At 39.0% G+C, this 18,655-nt stretch overlaps 1 protein-coding gene across 2 annotated transcripts in view; it reads right to left on the bottom strand.

Annotated features, from left to right (window-relative positions):
• Positions 1-18,655, bottom strand: part of LOC120523539 (SR-related and CTD-associated factor 4-like) — a 440,470-nt gene that overhangs the window by 361,571 nt on the left and 60,244 nt on the right. For both annotated transcript variants that reach the window (XM_039744940.1, XM_039744941.1), the window contains exons 2-5: positions 17,092-17,175; positions 16,882-16,926; positions 16,629-16,790; positions 16,245-16,386 (exon numbers count right to left, since the gene is read on the bottom strand). In XM_039744940.1, coding sequence (XP_039600874.1) covers positions 16,245-16,386; positions 16,629-16,790; positions 16,882-16,926; positions 17,092-17,175 — 433 coding nt within the window. The remainder of the gene's footprint in view (positions 1-16,244; positions 16,387-16,628; positions 16,791-16,881; positions 16,927-17,091; positions 17,176-18,655) is intronic.

The following is an 18,655-nucleotide window of genomic DNA, read 5'->3' as shown; positions in this document are numbered from 1 at the left end:
TAGTTCTGTTCTGTGTATTGTATTGCCCCCCTTCTTTTGACACCCACTGCACACCCAACCTACCTGGAAAGGTGTCTCTCTTTGAACTGCTTTTCCCAAGGTTTCTTCCATTTTTACCTACAAGGTTTTTTTTGGGAGTTTTTCCTTGTCTTCTCAGAGAGTCAAGGCTGGGGGGCTGTCAAGAGGCAAGGCCTGTTAAAGCCCACTGCGGCACTTCTAGTGTGATTTTGGGCTATAGAAAAATAAACAGTATTGTATTGTAAACTGTATCTACCTATCGATCCAGTTATCTTCAGCTAATAACAGGGGGTTAAGATGCCAGCAACAAGATGAGTGTGCAGGATGCAATAATTTAAGCTCCAAGTCAAATTTGGACAAAAACATTTTTTTAGGTAATTCATTGCATTTCAAAACTTGAAAAATTGAGGTGTTCTAAAATTTTTGACAGGTAGAGTAGGTTGTGAAGATATGGCTCGTTAGCCTCTGTTTCTCAAGTCAAGCTCAAAATTGGTAATACCACTAATCACACTTTAGAAATTAATAAGCATGCTTGACTTTTTTTCTAAAGTTCTCGCCCCAATTAACAGACACTGAGTGAAGTATCTGATGCATTTTTCAACTGTTACTGATTTACTGAAACTCACAAAATTGTTGTCCTCAGGTATACAACCTGAACTGTATTAGACATTTTGGGAACAAGTATCCAGCTCACTCTGTTTCAAAACATCAACATACCTCTCAAACAAACTCCATAATTTTACTTCTTCTCAAGTATGAATCATTACCAGGTTATAAAATTAACTGGATCAACCTCCATTAATGATACTACGATGTCAAATTTCCACACATTTATTAATGAGGTGAAACAGTCCAAACTATCCTGGAATAACCTCTCTCCTTCCTTTTAGACCCAACTGACAATAATTAAAATTAATTCTCTCCCACTACCCCTACAACCTTCCACCCATTTATCATCAGCCCAGGCTCTTCTCTGTGGAATGGTAATAGACATGCCATCAAACACACAGTCTTAATTTGAGCCACATAGGAAGGAGGTCCAGAAAAACTGAGTAACTGTGCAAGACGATGACTAGCAAGCAAGACTGGAGAGACTGTGCATACAACTGTTGCTTGCGAGCTTCACTAGTGGCAGCTTTATGAGACAGTAGCAAAGAGAAAGCCACTGTTTAATAAATAAATAAAAAAAAAGAAAAAAAAAAAATCTCATCTACAATTTGACAAAAGTCACATGGGAGACTCAAGTCAGCTGAAAGAAGGGTCTGTGGTGTGAAAAGACCAATTGACCTTTTTTCACGACCAAATTAAACATCATAAACCAAATAGTGTTATACCACCACAGTCGCAGTCACACACTGTTGGAATGCTTATCTGCAGCAGGCCCTGGAAGACTTGTGAGGGTAGAGGGTAAAATGAATAGCAAAATATAGGGAAATCCTGGTATGCTAAGACCCTTTGCCTTGAGAGAAGTTATTTATTTTTAGGAAGCTGCTGGCCTGAACGAAAATACTTAAAAAGAGAGAGTACTAAAAATGTGAATATTTCTCCACAGCAATATTAAATGAGAGTTCAAGCAGAAGCACTGTTGAAAACAAAGAAGTTAATATATTTTTTATATAGAACATTGTGAGTACTTTCTGATGAAACCAATTAGTGCAAAAGACGTTAGCTGTACAAGATACACAGCATATTTAACAATAAGCAAAGCTGCAAAAATGGGATTTGAAATACAGCAATACCAAGGTTAACAAATTAAAATAATACTGTCTCTGTACATAGAAATTAAAAGCAGCTATTCATGGTGTAATGTATGCAGAGTTTGTTAGATTTACAGTGTTGTGTATTATGCATGTATTACTTTCCTGAGATAAATTCCTGACCATTTCTTGACATTTAACATATACGCATCTATGCAGATGCCTCATTTTACATTTTAATACAGCATTAAGACGGGTGACGCATGAAGTTATGGGAAAGAGTAGTGAAAGCTAGGTTAAGAAGTGAAGTGATGATTAGTGAGCAGCAGTATGGTTTCATGCCAAGAAAGAGCACCACAGATGCAATGTTTGCTCTGAGGATGTTGATGGAGAAGTTTAGGGAAGGCCAGAAGGAGTTGCATTGCATCTTTGTGGACCTGGAGAAAGCATATGATTGGGTGCCTCGAGAGGAGCTGTGGTATTGTATGAGGAAGTCAGGAGTGGCAGAGAAGTACGTATGAGTTGTACAGAATATGTACGAGGGAAGTGTGACAGTGGTGAGGTCTGTAGTAGGAGTGACGGATGTATTTAAGTTGGAGATGGGATTACATCAGGGATCAGCTCTGAGCCATTTTTATTTGCAATGGTGATGGACAGGTTGACAGACAAGATTAGACAGGAGTCCCCATGGACTATGATGTTTGCTGATGACATTGTGATCTGTAGCGATAGTAGGGAGCAGGTTAGGGAGACCCTGGAGAGGTGGAGATATGCACTAGAGAGAAGAGGAACGAAGGTGAGTAGGAAGAAGACAGAATACATGTGCGTAAATGAGAGGGAGGTCAGTGGAATGGTGAGGATGCAGGAAGTAGAGTTGGTGAAGGTGGATGAGTTTAAATACTTGGGATGATCAACAGTACAAAGTAATGGGGATTGTGGAAGTGAGGTGAAAAAGAGTGCAGGCAGGGTGGAATGGGTGGAGGAGAGTGTTAGGAGTAATTTGTGACAGACGGTAGTGAGACCAGCTATGTTATATGGGTTCGAGATGGTGGCACTGACCAGAAAGCAGGAGACAGTGCTGGAGGTGGCAGAGTTAAAGATGCTAAGATTTGCACTGGGTGTGACAAGGATGGATAGGATTAGAAATGAGTACATTAGAGGGTCAGTTCAAGTTGGATGGTTGGGAGACCAAGTCAGAGAGGCGATATTGCATTGGTTTGGACATGTGCAGAGGAGAGATGTCAGGAATATTGGGTGAAGGATGCTAAGGAAAGAGCTGCCAGGGAAAAGGAAAAGAGGAAGGCCTAAGCGAAGGTTTATGGATATGGTGAGAGAGGATATGCAGGTGATGGGTGTAACAGAACAAGAAGCAGAGAAAGATATGGAAGATGATCCACTGTGGCAACCCCTAATGGGAGCAGCTGAAAGAAGAACATGATTAAGAGGGGTGGTTGATTTTCATTAACATGCAACCTGTTACACAGAAGTGAAATAACGGTTAACTTGAGGCATCTACTGCTTTGTATCTAAATGTAATGCAAATCTATACTAATAAAAGGCAAAGCCCTGACTGACTGACTCACTCACTAATTCTCCAACTTCCCGTGTAGGTAGAAGGCTGAAATTTGGCAAGCTTATTCCTTACAGCTTACTTACAAAAGTTAAGCAGGTTTAATTTTGAAATTCTACACGTAAAGGTCGACAACATCCACCATGTTGAACTTTCTTATTTATGGCCCCATCTTCACGAAATTTGGTAGGTGGCTTCCCTGCGCTACCTGAAACCGATGTACGTACTTATTTTGGTGGTATGACACCACTGTCGGCCTCCATATTGAACTTTCCAACGTCACTAACTCTCCAACTTCCCATGTAGGTAGAAGGCAGAAATTTGGCAGGCTCATTCCTTACACCTTACTTACAAAAGTTAAGCAGGTTTCATTTTGAAATTCTACGTGTAACGGTCAACAACGTCCGTCATGTTGAACTTTCTTATTTATGGCCCCATCTTCACGAAATTTGGTAGGCGGCTTCCCAACGCTAACTGAATCCTACTTACGTACATATATACGTCCATAGCTTGCAGCTCGGTCACCGTGACCTCCCACGTTGTTGGCTGCCTGCCTATATAAGGCCGGCCGTCGCTCCAGTCTCTACATTCCGTTCCTTGCTACGCCACGGGATTTATGTCTCCCTGCTGATAACTACAGCCTTTTAATTTAATCCACGGCTTCTCCACTGTTTAATTGTTCATTTATTACGATTATAGTTATTGTGTAGGTATATTAGACTTACTTTACATTGTTCAGGTACCCATTTCCTTAATCATTCCAACCGTTCCCCCATTAACATGTCTATCGAGGTGATCACCATCGATCAAAGAACTGTCACTTACCGAGTGGTTTCCATGCCCGGAGATGGTACCTATCTTTTCCATTCTCTTTGTTACATATTGCACGGCCATATCAGGCTCACTCTTGATATCCGGAGGAACATTGTGTCTTATATATTGAATGACTGGGACAGGTTCAAGGTGTGGACTGATGACGGTACAGGAGATAATTATACTACACAGGAGCACTATAAGAGTGAAATGCTTAAGCCCTTCACCTATGGATCTGCATGTGAGTTGATGGCTGCCGCTGAATTGTTCGGTTGTCGCTTTCAAGTGTACCGAAATGGCCAAATATTTTACACCTTTCAACAACCGCCAATGCCTCTTAAACATCTTAGATTCACAGGTGACGATTTCAGTAGTGGACACTTTGATGTTTATGAATGTTTAAACTCTCAAAAGCTGGATGTGAAGTTATCGATGAAACCGGTTGTATACTTACAACGCTTGACAGATGCCGAATGTCTCTTCAACACAAGTCTTACAAATACTTTCGTAATTGAAACAAACCATGAAACTCAAACCGATTATGACAGCAGCAATTCAAGCTGTGAGATCTGAAACAAGATTGCTTTTCACATGGCCAACTGTACGCTGCATGCTCAACATTAAGCTCAGTGCACAGCTTGGTCATATTACAACCGGAGGGCTGAACTCACAATGTGGTATACAAAGAGATCCTTAAACAATTATTGGTATATTTTCCCTCAGTTTAAAAAGGTTTAATTTTTTTCTTAATAAAAATTTTAAGGAAGTAATTCGCCGCTGCGAAGCGTGGGTATTTTGCTAGTATCTGATAATGAGCACTAGTACTCATTCCTAATCTTCCATGTTTCCAGGTGCATTTTGGGTCATGATACTTAAATCGGTGGTTCGGATAAGGTTGCGGATGAAATTAATTCTTACTTAGGCACGGTTTAATAGATGTGGGTACAGACCAGATGTATCTCTTGACAACTGCAATCACAGAGAACTCTGATTTTGCTCCCATCTACACAGTACTACTTCACATCTCACTTCTTTTACTTTAATGTGATTATGAGGGTCATTCAACAGTTTATCTACCTCAGTAGGAAAGAAAAGTTTTCAAAAAAAATTACACCTCGTCCACTTTTCCTGCAATGAGTTTAGCCCCTTGGAAAATAAATCTTCTGCTTGACCTTCAAACCAGGACATCACAGCTGCCTTGAATTTTTCATCACATGAAAACCACTGTCCACAGAGAGATTTCTTCAAATGTTGGAACTAGAAATAATCTGAGGCAGCCAGGTCAGGGTGGATGGAGGAGCAACTTTTCTCCTCGATAGTCTCATCTCCAGTCACCAAACAATAAAAAAAATTCACTTGGTCTATACAGAACATCTCCAATTTCTCCTGACAGCACTGGAGCCTCATGGCCTTCTGACATGGCATCAGCATTCTTGAAACCCAACTTGCACTGGCCTTTGACATGCCCAACTTTTCAAAAATTATTTTCCAATTTGTACCTGCCAAGATTCCCATTTCTTCATCTCTTTGGGAAAGCTTGTCTGAAAAAATTGACCCCTAAACTTTCTTGCACATTTCAGTGGAAGTTACTTCCACAGGCCATCCAGTGTGAGGGTCATCTTCAATGGACTCCACATAACTAAACTACTTTGCTACGAAATTTTACTTTGTAGGATTGATAGGGCAGATTCACCATAAACTGTAGTCATGAATTCATAGATCTCCTTTGGCTTTATCACTTCTTTTGTGAGAACTTTTATCACTGAACGTTGTTCCAAATCTAGCATTTTCTTTCTTGATTCACACGAGGATTCTCCTGATATCCTATCTCTTGGAACATTAGACTCGCACTTAGCAACAACTGTGCATGAGTAACCTTGAGACATGTCACAACATGCTCAGACTTGTTTCAACATCCTTTTTACTTTCTTTCATACTTGGGTAGATAAATAATTGAACACCCCTCATAGCAGCATCACTCTTAAATGATCCCCAACATATCATCCTCCAATATAAAGAGCACATTTAAACACATAATGCTCTAAAAGGCTAAGCGTATTACCAAAGACCTCAGCCTCCCTGCACAGATACATTTCTTTTTCCTTTAATCCTGGAAACATTGTTGAACTTCAATAAAGATAAAACACCACTGACACTGGGACTCTTACACACACAACCAAAAAACGCCACACCCACTCCTAACCAGGGACTTGTATATGACTATATATAAAACCTTGCTTAGGTTCCCCACCAAAACTTTGCTTATGCTTGAAAGGAAAAGACAGTGCACACACAAAAATACATATACACGCAAGGTCCCATGTCAAGTTCCTTTATAAATCTCAAAAAAATCTTGAAACGGTGCATGTGCTTTCAGCCACTCCCTAACACCCAATAGAAACCAGCTATGACTTTTTTATATGTATAAAAAAAAAGCCATTTGAATATTCATGATCTAATCACCATATAAATCTGGCCATGCTCCTAAGTGATATCTTTACGTTCAAACCATGGGAGAATACAGAAAACAAAACTTTAGTGAGTGTGGGCTTGAGATATTACTGACATTTGGCAGAGTTTAACACTAAAATCCATGAAGCCTGTGAAAAAAGTTCTAATGCTGGGCCACCTTAAATTCCTTACTTCCACCGATGCAGCTCTAGTCGGACAAAATGTTCTCCCAGCGCAAGTCTGTTTATCTGGGTGTGAGGTGTCTGGAATTGTATAAGGTAAATAATTATTTGGAATACATAAATTTCATGTGTCTTCCGTGTCCACAACGATCTGGGTAAATGTAGGATGACAAGAAATGCTGAACATAACTAAACCAGAAATTTTTCTCACTTTTGTTCTACTAATAAATGGTAAAATGCTGATGTGAAGTGTATAATGTGTGAAGACTGAAGTCCAAATATCAAATAAACACTTTCACAAAAGACACAGATATAATGAAACAAGTGTGCTTTTTTTCAAGAATTTAACCAAAGTAAAAGAAACTGGGACAGGGTACAACACACACATATGCACATAAACATTTGCCGGAGTGGCAAATGAGGTCTTTTCACAACTAGTCTCTTCCAAGGGGACCTACCAATAACCTGTCATGAGATCAAGGGTGGAGATATATGAAGCCTGCCTGAGATTTTCCAACAGCTTGTCCACACGCAACCTCGGATATACATCAAACTTAGAAATCTTATTCAAATGCCTAAAATGAATACAGAACCAAACCAAACTGTCAGACTTTAAAACAAGTATGACTGGGTGTTGGCATTCACCTTTGCTCAGCTGAATAATGCCTAATTGGAGCATCTGTTGGATTTCGTTGTGTATCACCTTTCCTGTTGCAATTGGTAGGCGATACAGGAGCACCTGTATAGTAACACCAGGTGTGAAAGGAATTCCATTTTCTGGGTGTCAGTTAAATCATCCTCAATAGCGACCTCAGCCTGCAGCCGTGACTAGGACTTCATGACAGTCGTGCCACTCCTTTAAAAGATTAACATGCAAAATGTTTATGGGTGTCCATCAACTGGGAATTCTGACTTTATAAGCCACTGGGGACATATGCTCTTCAATAATAGCCGGCCCTTGACATATGGCCCAAAATTTATGTATATCAGATGGGATCAAAACCAGTACGTGATCCCCTTTCTTAAACTTGAGGAGTTTACTCATTTTGTTATAATTATGTTTTTGTACCTCCTGCTTGCACTGCTGATGTTCCACCACAATAGAGGACAATCTGGCATCCTGCTCTTGCAGCGAAACAACTCGGCCCACAGACCTTACCCCAGGGGGTGTTTCACAAGTTCCCATCCATTCATCCTGAAAAAGGTCCAACACCCTGCGTGGTCGCCAGCCAAATAATAGTTTGAAAGGGCTCATCCCAATGGACGCTCGCAGGACCTCCCAAACAGCAAACATGAGGAAAGGTACCACAGTATCCCAGGAAGTTGGATTGTCATGGGCTACCCACAGAATCATCTGTTTTAGGGTTTAATTAAATCATTCAGTCAGGCCATTCGTCTGTGGATGATAAACCACAGAGTGTAACTGCTTAATTCTGAAACTTTCACACAGCTGCTTCATGATGCGAGACATAAAGGGTGTGCCCTAATCAATGAGAATCTTACAAGGGATACCAATATGTGTGAACATATCCCAAATTGTTTTTGTAATAGTTCAGGTGTCGGCCCATCATGGTACTGTTACTTCTGGGTAGCCAATTTTACTCATTGGAAGTGGGCCAATAATATCTAATCCTACCCTCTCAAAGGGGACATCTAAAACAGGCATCAAAACCAGAGGTACCCTGGTGGGTCTGTGAGCCGAAACTATTTGACAGTCGGGACAGGCCTTACAAAATTTTTCCACATCCCGGCCAATATTCACCTAATAAAAGCATTTCAAAATTTAGTTCTTTAGTCTTTTCTGCGACAAGGTAACTCACCCAAAACATGACTGTGAGCGATTTTTAAAACCTTCTCCATTTACTCACTAGGTACCACCAATTACTCAATACATCCATCACCCATGCGATCAGAAATCATCCGATACAGAAAACCATCCTTAAGTAAAAAATGTGGTGCTTTAAAATTCAGGTGCTCTCTCTCCAGATATTAAGAGTCCTTTGCGACATGGGCTTGTCAGAATGCAAAATCCAAGTTGTTGTTGGCAAACAAACTCCGTCTGAATGCCAGTCACTGCTTCCTCTGTGTTTGATGCAGAGTCAACCTCGCCTCCCACTACTACCGTATCCGATGAAGCACAACACTCAACTACCACTGCTATTTCATTTTTGTCAATGTCCATACTGAGTCTTAGGTCTGTGGAAGCTGCTGGTGCATGTGACAGTGCGAAAAGGTTTGCCAGCTGTCCCGGGACTTCACTTAAGGATTCAGCCCTCAGCTTACTGGACAACTCTGGTTCAATTTTAAATCCGTTTCCTTGACTGACATTGTCTGCAGCAAGTCCCTCTCTATCCACTACAGGGGTAGGTGTTCTGTATGTGGCCAAGAACCATGGTAAGAGGGCATTTCTTTTTCCTATTAGGAGTGGCCAGGGTGAAGTGTCTGATACAGCAGTCCAAACCTTAAAGTTCTTCACTTTAAATTTCAGGGGCAGTAATATAGTTTTGCATGTGTTAATGTCCCCACAGACACAGCAGATGTTCACTTTGTCCATGGCCTTATCAGGGGTCTGCTGGAGCAGGTCACAGTGGACTACGAAGAGGTCACTACCAGAGTCCAATAGCACGACAGTTCCCATCCCATCTCTGTAATAGAGACCTTAAAATTGTCCGCCTTTAACTTTCTGGGGGAAATTTGCGAGCCGCATACCTGGGCCAGACCAATAGCCACTGTTTGTGCAGGTGGGAGGTAATACTCCCGAACCTGGTGTCCTAGTTGATCACAGTGAAAGCAGCTGCGCATAGTTTGCACTATGATGTTCACACTCTGGTGTCTTCTACTCATGGTGCTGGCGATCCTAAAGGTTTGTGCTGGCTGGATCGAAATCTGGGTTAAGCCTGGGTAGCCCCATCTTCCAGGTGGCTTGTGCACCCTGTAGTCAGTGGGTCAGATCCAGCAGCGAGTGGATATCATTCCATACCATTACATCACAAAGGTTCTTGTCTATCCTTGACAGGACTGCATCAATAGCAAGCTTCTACAAAATGTGCTTGAAAGGGTCTCCGTGGATCCAGCTTTGAATCAGGTCCACTAAGCCCTGGATCTGTCCTCGTATTTGGCGATCCAGATCAATATGCCACAACCGAAACTGGCATCCCTTGACCACTGTGCTCACAGCCGTGTGGAGGAGGATCTGTTGCTTCAGGTAGTCATAATCTTCAAGCCTTTCGGGAGGGAGATTCGGTACAGCTGGGAGGGCTTCTCCGATTAAAAACGGGGGTAAAATATGCCCAGGTTTCCCTGTCCCAGCACATCAATGTTGGCATACGATATGTTCAATGCAGAATAGGAAACACCCAGGGTCGTCTGAGGGAGCCATCTTCGGCAGCACATCTCGTGGCTGTGCCAAGGCAGAGCTGGCTACAGAAGCCTCATCTTGCTCTGTGTTTTACTGTATTTCTTGGGGATCCATTGGTGCAAGGACCCCACTCCTGGTACCATGTGATGTGCGAATCCCTGTCTTGCACCCCAAAACATAAGGTTGAGTCTCAGTATATGAGTGATGTCTTGCAATACGAGTAGTACATATACGCTTTGTCTACCAAGCGTCACGTGATCACAACTGAGCTGAAGGTGGTTCTCTCTCTCGCTGCGGGATTGTGGGTAATCGTCTCACATGCTCTGTCTGAGTCAGTGTGCCTCACACATATAGTCAACATCCATACGAGTGTATACTGTTTACTATAGCATGGTGACCACATGTGTGTTGTAACGTGCGAGTCCCTGTCTTGCACCCCAAAACACAAAGCTGAGCCTCAGTACTTTAGCGACACCAGCTTTATTCATCTCGAAACAGTAACAGCACAGTTATTTATTGTAGCGGGATCTGCCACTAACTATACATAGATACAGCAGTCAGACAGGGTCGGGGCCAGATTAGTGGCCAAGTAATACTGTGCCCTGCGCATTTATCATGTTCCTGTATTACCCATTAACGGCAGGTGCTTATAGCATGTCTGCGATCTCTTCGAATTCGTGTTTACAGCGAACTGCTACAGCAGTTGGAACCTGCGGTTGCTTCAAGACACTCTTCCACCTATCATCCCGTTGGGTTGAATCCCAAAAGTGTTTAGAAACTCACTCACACCAGTCATGATTTTTTTCAAAGGTAAAGTGCAGCTTAATTTGTTTTATGTATTTTTACTTTATATTTTGTATTAATCATTTTTATATGAATAGTTCTGGGTTGTGGAACGAATCATCTAAGTTTCCATTATTTCTTATGGGGAAATTTACTTTGATATACGAGTGCTTTGGATTGCGAGCACGTTTCCAAAACGAATTATGCTCGCAAAACAAGGTTCCACTGTATTGTGAAAAAGTTCAAAATTGTAGACTCATGGTGTCATATTCCACTCAACTAATTAACCCAAAATACCTGCAAAGGTGTCCTGAGCCTTTAAATGGTCTCTCAGTCTGGTTCAGTAGGCCAATTGCTAAAGAAGCTTGCTGTTCACAGAGTGCTGTATTCAAAGCATATTAATGGAAAGTTGAGTGGAAGGAGAAAATGTGACAGAAAAAGATGCACAAGCAACAGGGACAACCACAGCCTTGGGAGGATTGTGAAGCACAGCCCATTCAAGACTCTGGGAGTCAGTGCTTCCTGAGCCAACACATACAGACATATCTGGGACATGGGCTGCAACTGTCGCACTCCTTATGTCAAGGCAGTCCTGGACCAGAGACAACATCAGAAGCATCTTATCTGGGCTAAGGAGAAAACAGAAATCAAGGTCCCAGAGTCTGGAGGAAGAGTGGAGAGGCACAGAATCCAAGTTGCTTGAGGTCCAGTGTGAAATGTCCATAGTCAGTGATGGCTTGGGGAGCCATGTCATATTCTGGTGTTGGCCCACTGTGTTTTATCAAGTCCAAAGTCAGCACAACAGTCTACCAGGAAATTTTAGAGCACTTTATAATTCCCTCTGCTGACAAGGAAATGCTGATTTCATTTTCCAGCAGCACTTGGCACCAGCCCATGCTGCAAAAAGTACCAATACCTGGTTTAATGACCATGGTATCACTGTGCTTGACTGGCCAGTAAACTCACCTGACCTAAACCCCGTATTGTCAAGAGGAAGATGAGAGACACCTGTCCCAACAATGCAGATGAGCTGAAGGCCGTTATCAAAGCATTCTGGGCTTCCACAACATCTCAGCAGTGCCACAGGCGTATTGCCACACTGAAGCAGTAATTCATGCAAAAGGAGTCCAAACCCTGTATTAAGTGCATACATGGACAACACTTCTGTATTAAATGTTTATTATTGGTCTTATGTAATATTCTAATTTTCTGAGATACTGAATTTTGAGTTTTCATTACCTGTAAGCCATAATCAGCAAAATGAAAAGAAATAAACGCTTGAAATATAGACTGTGTGTGTAATGAGTCTATATATGACGTTCACTTTTTGAATTAAATTACTGAAAATAAATTAACTTTTTGCTGCTAATTGAAGAGGTGTTGTCAAAGCCAGCAGGGAGCACTTACCCTGTCTGAATATGGGTATCAATGCCCAGTGCAGTGACCAGGGACACTATGCTGTAAAAATGGCACCATCCTTCAGATGAGACTTTCTTTATTCATAAAAGATCCCTTGGCATCATCCTTCATAACAGAATATGGTGCATCTCAATGTCCTGGATAAATTGCCCACCTCAATCTAATCATCCTCTGTCTCACCCCTGTACCACCTAACAGCTAAATGTATGGTGAGCGTACTGGTGCAAAAATAGCTGCCGTCACAACTAGGTGGATGCTACATATTAGTGGTGGTTGAAGTGGCTCCCTACTCACCATGTAAAGCACTTTATAGTAGTGACAAAAGTGCAAAATGTTTGTAAAATATTATTATTATTACTACCAATACTGCTATTATAACTGAAGCATTAAAATTAATTTGGGCAAAAACTATATTATACTAATTAGGTAAACAATGAACACCCTTAAAAAATCCCATATGCAAATTTCATTTGTTCTAGCAAAACTAAATGTTCCAATATTCACCTAGCATAAGAATGGAAAGAAAACTGCAATATTTTCATGTTAAAATGTAAACAACAATATTTAAATTGCTCCTTTTTTCACAGCCATGAACACAACGGAATAGAATAAAAGAAGAAACTAAAATTGTCACTCGGGTTGCTGATAGATCGAGTGTAAGTAAATTAACAAAAATATCTATAAAATAACCATTTATGACCTTAAACAAGTAGTTCCTTACCGAGTATTAGTGCCTTTATTGTAGTCAAAAGTAATTTTTTCATGGTATCAGTTATAAAGCTTAGAATACACATACACTTCCAGTTTGCCATGGCCTCCACTGCAACCCTGTTTCCATCCGCACACAGGTGTTAATAAGATAGCAAATATGGCAACATCAGAGCCTTCATCAGTACACTTAACTGATGGGGAAGAAGGAAGCCAAAGTGGCATCTAGAAATACTTCAACTTTCAGGCAAAGAAGGATGGACAACCACAAGATACATGCAAACCTGTATGCAAGATCTGCAAACAAGTCAATACAAAAATTATGGAAACACTAACAAGTACAAACCTGTAAAACGCTGCTTTTGAATTATTAAAGTGATGTTTATTTTTTTCTACAGGTTAAGTAATTTTTGTAGCTAGTTAAATGTTTAAAACATCAAGACTGGGGTCTGCAAATATTTTTACCTGTGCCCAGTTTTATTCTGTACTACTGATTCAGGGGCAAAACCGTTTAACACTAGAGCTCCATCATTCTATCAATTATTAAACCTTGCCACAAAGTCAGCTTCCATAGTAGAAGTAAATTTAGTATGTGGGATTTTAAAATTATATTTCATCACATTTACTATATAATGAAATGTATTGTATCTTCTCAGTGCTCAACTGCACAAACAGTGGCACTATTCTTCCCAATGCTTATATAAATTCTTCCATATGCATCCAGTTGTATTTAGACAGTCAGGGTTAGCTTTCCAGCACAACAAAAGAAAGCAGACTTGCTAGTCTTTCTTATAAAAAATTTTGGAAAATGTTTAACAAAGACATCTTAGTTTATTTACACAAAAATGCAATGTGCAATGGTCTGTTTGTGAGTTAATGCCCTGAATAGCTGTTAACAAAAGTCAACATTAATTTTCTTTATACATGAATGTTTAATGTTTGTTTTAATATTTATGTACATTTACAAATGATTGTAATACTTTCTAACGTGACAACTTTAACATTTTATTGTACAGTAACAGTACTTGTTTTCATCAATGTAAAAAAACTACTGAACTTTGCGGTTTATAAAAATTTGCACCACTTGAATTACTTGCATTTAATGATGAAAATGTTTGTTTCATTGATATTAACATTTTAAAGCATACAGAACTGTAATTTGTTTGAATAATTTAACTTGCATACTATATTGGGCATCAATAATGGTACTGAATTTCAATAAGTTTTCCAGTATCATATCGAAGTTTGAAATTTAATATTGTGACAACAAAGGTATTGTCTCTTTCCCAAGATTTTTTTTAAACATATCAGAGAGTGGTGGAGTTACTATTGACAGGCCATGCTCCTCAGTTGCTGTGATAATACATTTTTTGTTTGCATGCATGGTTTACAATAGATGTAACAGCAACACACAAAAAGCTGCCCCTTACATCTGACCTGCATCAAGGAGTAACAGATGACAAAAACAAACACTGGGTTAATTTCAATCATGACATTAAGTACAAGAGCCAACTAAGCCTACCACTATTTTTTAATATCTGTATCTTCCCTTCTTTAACTATGATTCCAGCTCAAAATCTGAATCATGCTCACAGTATGTTCACAACAAATCAAAGAAAGCAACTTGCTGCTGAACAACAGACTACCCCACTTTGCACTCCACTGTTAATTGTGAGATTATTATTAAACAAATAGACTATGGGCACAATTATTAGGCAAATGAGTATTTTGATCGTATCATTTTTATGCATATATTCCAAATCCAAGCTTTATAAACTTGAATGCTTATTGGACTTAAGCTAATCAGGTGACGTGTATGTGTGTAATGAGGAAGGGTGTGGCCTAAGGAGAGCAACACCCTACATCAAGGTGTGCATAATTATTACGTAGCATGTTTTGCTCTGCCAAAATGGGCTAAAAACAGATTTAACTGGCTCTGAAAAGTCAAAAATTGTAAAAAGTCTTTCAAAGGGATGCCCACCTCTTTAAAATGATAAGATATTGGGGAGCGACCACAGAAACATCAAAAGTTTTGTTGCAAATAGTCAACAGGTTCGCAAGAAAAGTGTTGAGGAAAAAAAAAAAAAGACACAAATTAACTGCCAAAGATGTGAGAAGAATCAAACATGAAGCTACCAGGAACCCATTATCCTCCAAGTGCTGTCAAAGGTTTTATGGACTGATGAGATGAGTGTGACTCTTGATGGACCAGATGGATGGGCCCCGTGGCTGGATCAGTAACGGGCACAGAGCTCCACTTCAACTCAGATGCTTGCAAGGTGGAGGTGGGGTAGTTGTATGGGCTGGTATTATTAAATTATTACTTGGACCTTTTCAAGTTAAAGATGGACTCAAAATCAACTCCCAAACCTACTGCCAGTTTTTAGACACTTTCTTTAAGCAGTGGTACAAGAAAAAGTCTGCTCTTTTCAAGACCACCATGATTTTTGTGCCAGACAATGCTCCATCACATGCATCAAAGTACTCCACTATGTGGCTAGCCAGTAAAGGCCTTAAAGATGACAGAATAATGACATGGCCCCCATTCTTCACCTGACCTAAACCCTATTGAGAACTTGTGGGCCCTGCTTAAACGGGAGATTTACAGAGAAGGAAAACAGTACAACTCACTGAACAGTGTCTGGGAGACTGTGGTTACTGCTGCACAAAAAGTTGATTGTCAACAGATCAAGAAATGGGAAGAATCCTTGAATGGAAAGTTTATGACTGTTATTGAAAAGGGTGGCTATATTGGTCAATGCTTTTTTCTTTTTTTTATGTCAGAAAGTTTTATTTGTAAACTGAGTTGTTTGTATATTACTGTCACTTTAACAGACGAGATGGGAAAATTTTCATTTTTCTTTTAGTTGCATAATAATTTTGTACACATACTGTATGTATTCCCCTTGAGAATGTTCACATTTCCTTTGTAAAACATTCAGGTTTCAGGTTTAGATTGAATGAAAGCACTGTATTTGTTCCATATTACAATTAATCCTCAAAAATACAACTTGCCTAATAATTGTGCACACAGTGTAGTTAAAACATACACAAAAAAAATCATTGATGTTTTTTAAAGTGGTTGTTGCTGCTTTAAAAAAATGGTGTAATGAGCAATGAACTGTGTTTGCAATCTAAAATGGTCACACATTGGAAATCCAGAGTGCTGCTAGAAAACTTAAAAGTCCTGCTTCAATATTCCTTTTACACAACAAATAATTCATAAAGAAAAATATGCAAATCACCTGCATTGCCAGTGTCATTTTCCAAGTCCGTCTCAACAACAGAAGAGGTAGATCCAGCTGCCATATCTAGTAAAGGCTGAATAATTTCAATTTTGAAAACTCCATTCTTCTGCCAAAGGTTCAAAACCCTTACTATTTTACTCTGTTAAAAACAAGCATATACTTAAAAACAGATTAATATAGAATCTTATGGTATGTATAACAGCATGTAAATTCTTAAGTGTTACATATTCAATATTGTTAAACAACTCAGAAATCTGAATTAACTCTAAATACTAAATAATTTACCTTGTTACTTAGAAATAAAAGCAATATTAATGCCTGCTTAAATGTTAATATTTTACAAAATCTTTTTAAATAAATAAAAAAATAAAGCACACTTACCTTATCTTCAGCAGGACACAAATACAGATTTTGGAATGTACCAGTGATATTTTTAGTAAATCTTGGCCCAAATACATCTTTCTCTGGTCCAAACTGGTGACGTGACTGACGAACAATTGAATCCACAACATATAATCCTGGAACTTTATACTCAGGTTTACACTACCAATTAAAAAAAAAAAAATCATCTTTTGCTACTTGAACTTAAAAATAAATAAATAAATAAAAACAAAACAAGCTAATTGCAAATTACCTTTTTAATGAACTTCTCCACAATCTGGACGACATGCTTGTAAAGCTAGACAAGGAACACATATATTAAAAATATAACTTATTTTTTCAAACTTTACATTAAAACAGAAACTGGAAAAAAAATCTAAAATATTTTTACAAGGTATGGACAACTCGACAGTACTATTATTTTACATGTTCATAAATACACAAATAGACCTTTGAAATTTACCTTAATTGCTTTGATTGCAGATTTTGTGATTGAAATCATTTTTGCACGAGAAATTGGTGGCTTCATATCCAATAAGGAGAATAACTGTCAAGGAATATAAATAAATAAATTATTCAAAGCAAAACTGGTTACAAACAATGTAAATAATGAAGAAGGTACAAAGAATACAAAAATCTGCCCAAACACTTCCAGTCAGCAATTCCAAACAGCCAGCCATCATGTCAAGAAACAAATGTTAAAGGACAAGTTCAGTATTTTTATAGTCGGTTTTTACCACCATGGTATACATTAATTTGCCATATGAAGGTGTATTCTAAAGAGAAGTTTTTTTTATTTCATTTTTAATTAAAAAAAATACCTAGATTTCTCTTGAATTTTAAAATGGAAGTGAAGGGTACTAAGGTCCAAACACAAAAGCAAAAGCCTTAAAACTTATCGAGCATGTTCATTTAGAAGCAAAGTTTTTGATTGACGAAAATGTGTCTTTAATATTTCTGAGGCATCTTTATAGCAAGAAAAGTAAACTGGAATTAATAAAATTTCACAAATTCTTGGTATAAGAATATATTTCTTGTGAACCTTTCTGCTCTCAGTGGTCATTGAGGGTGGAGTTTTGATATTTCCCTCTGCACACACCTATAATGCTGGCATACATTCTGATTCATATGGAAGCTTATTCCTGACACTCCAAAAAAAACTACACAGTTACTTATCAAAACATTGCATGCTTCTGCCTGTATCATCCTAAACATGCATGTTTCAGTTGTCAACCGACAGCTAGTGAGAAATAGGCAGAGCATGCACATAGTGTGCAATCAAATGACAAGAACTGATTAGAAGTTATGGGTATACATTTGGATTGGAACAGCATGCCAAATTAAATTACCAAGGGTCTGGAGATGTCAACTGGTCATGGATTTAAGGTAATTATTGCATGTAAGGAGTATGCGACCAAATGCTAACTTTAACTATATTTTGCTTCAAATTTATTTATCCCAATACTTCTACTCAACTGTAATTGGAAGACTAAACATAGTAAAAGTAATTTTTCCATTACTGTTTTACTCTTTTTTTCACTGCCTAGAAATAAAGTCTGACACTTTGTACATTGTATGTTGAAACTAATCTGTGTCTTTATATTCTGTCCCCGAACACCGTATTAGCAAAGCTTCTTTGCCGAGACCCAGTCCGTGCAAAGTGTGCATCGCCCCACTAGTTGTAGTGAACATGGACAGATAGTTTTACTCACCAAGAAAGTTAAGGCTGAGAATCCATATACTTTAATATAGATTTCTGGCAAGAAGTCATACAAGCATTAGGACGTGAAAAACCATTGACAAATCGAAGGTAAAAGGACAATAATTTCCTTAACCTAAAACATAATATGGCGGAAGGTAAAGCAAAGACTAAAGCAGCCCAAAAGCAAAAGGGAGCTTGGGACATACCAATATGTATTGATTAAATAGGGAGTAGAGGTAGGAATGTACCAAAAAGTCTAATAATATTAACACAGGCTGCTGTAGCAGCACACGTCCAGTCTGGTATCGTCAGATAGCACCATTAA

This window comes from Polypterus senegalus, chromosome 2, assembly GCF_016835505.1.
Source record: "Polypterus senegalus isolate Bchr_013 chromosome 2, ASM1683550v1, whole genome shotgun sequence".
Taxonomy (NCBI): Eukaryota; Metazoa; Chordata; class Cladistia; order Polypteriformes; family Polypteridae; genus Polypterus; species Polypterus senegalus.
The sequence above is the reverse complement of the archived record's forward strand: the minus strand, read 5'-3'. Positions and strand labels throughout refer to the sequence as shown.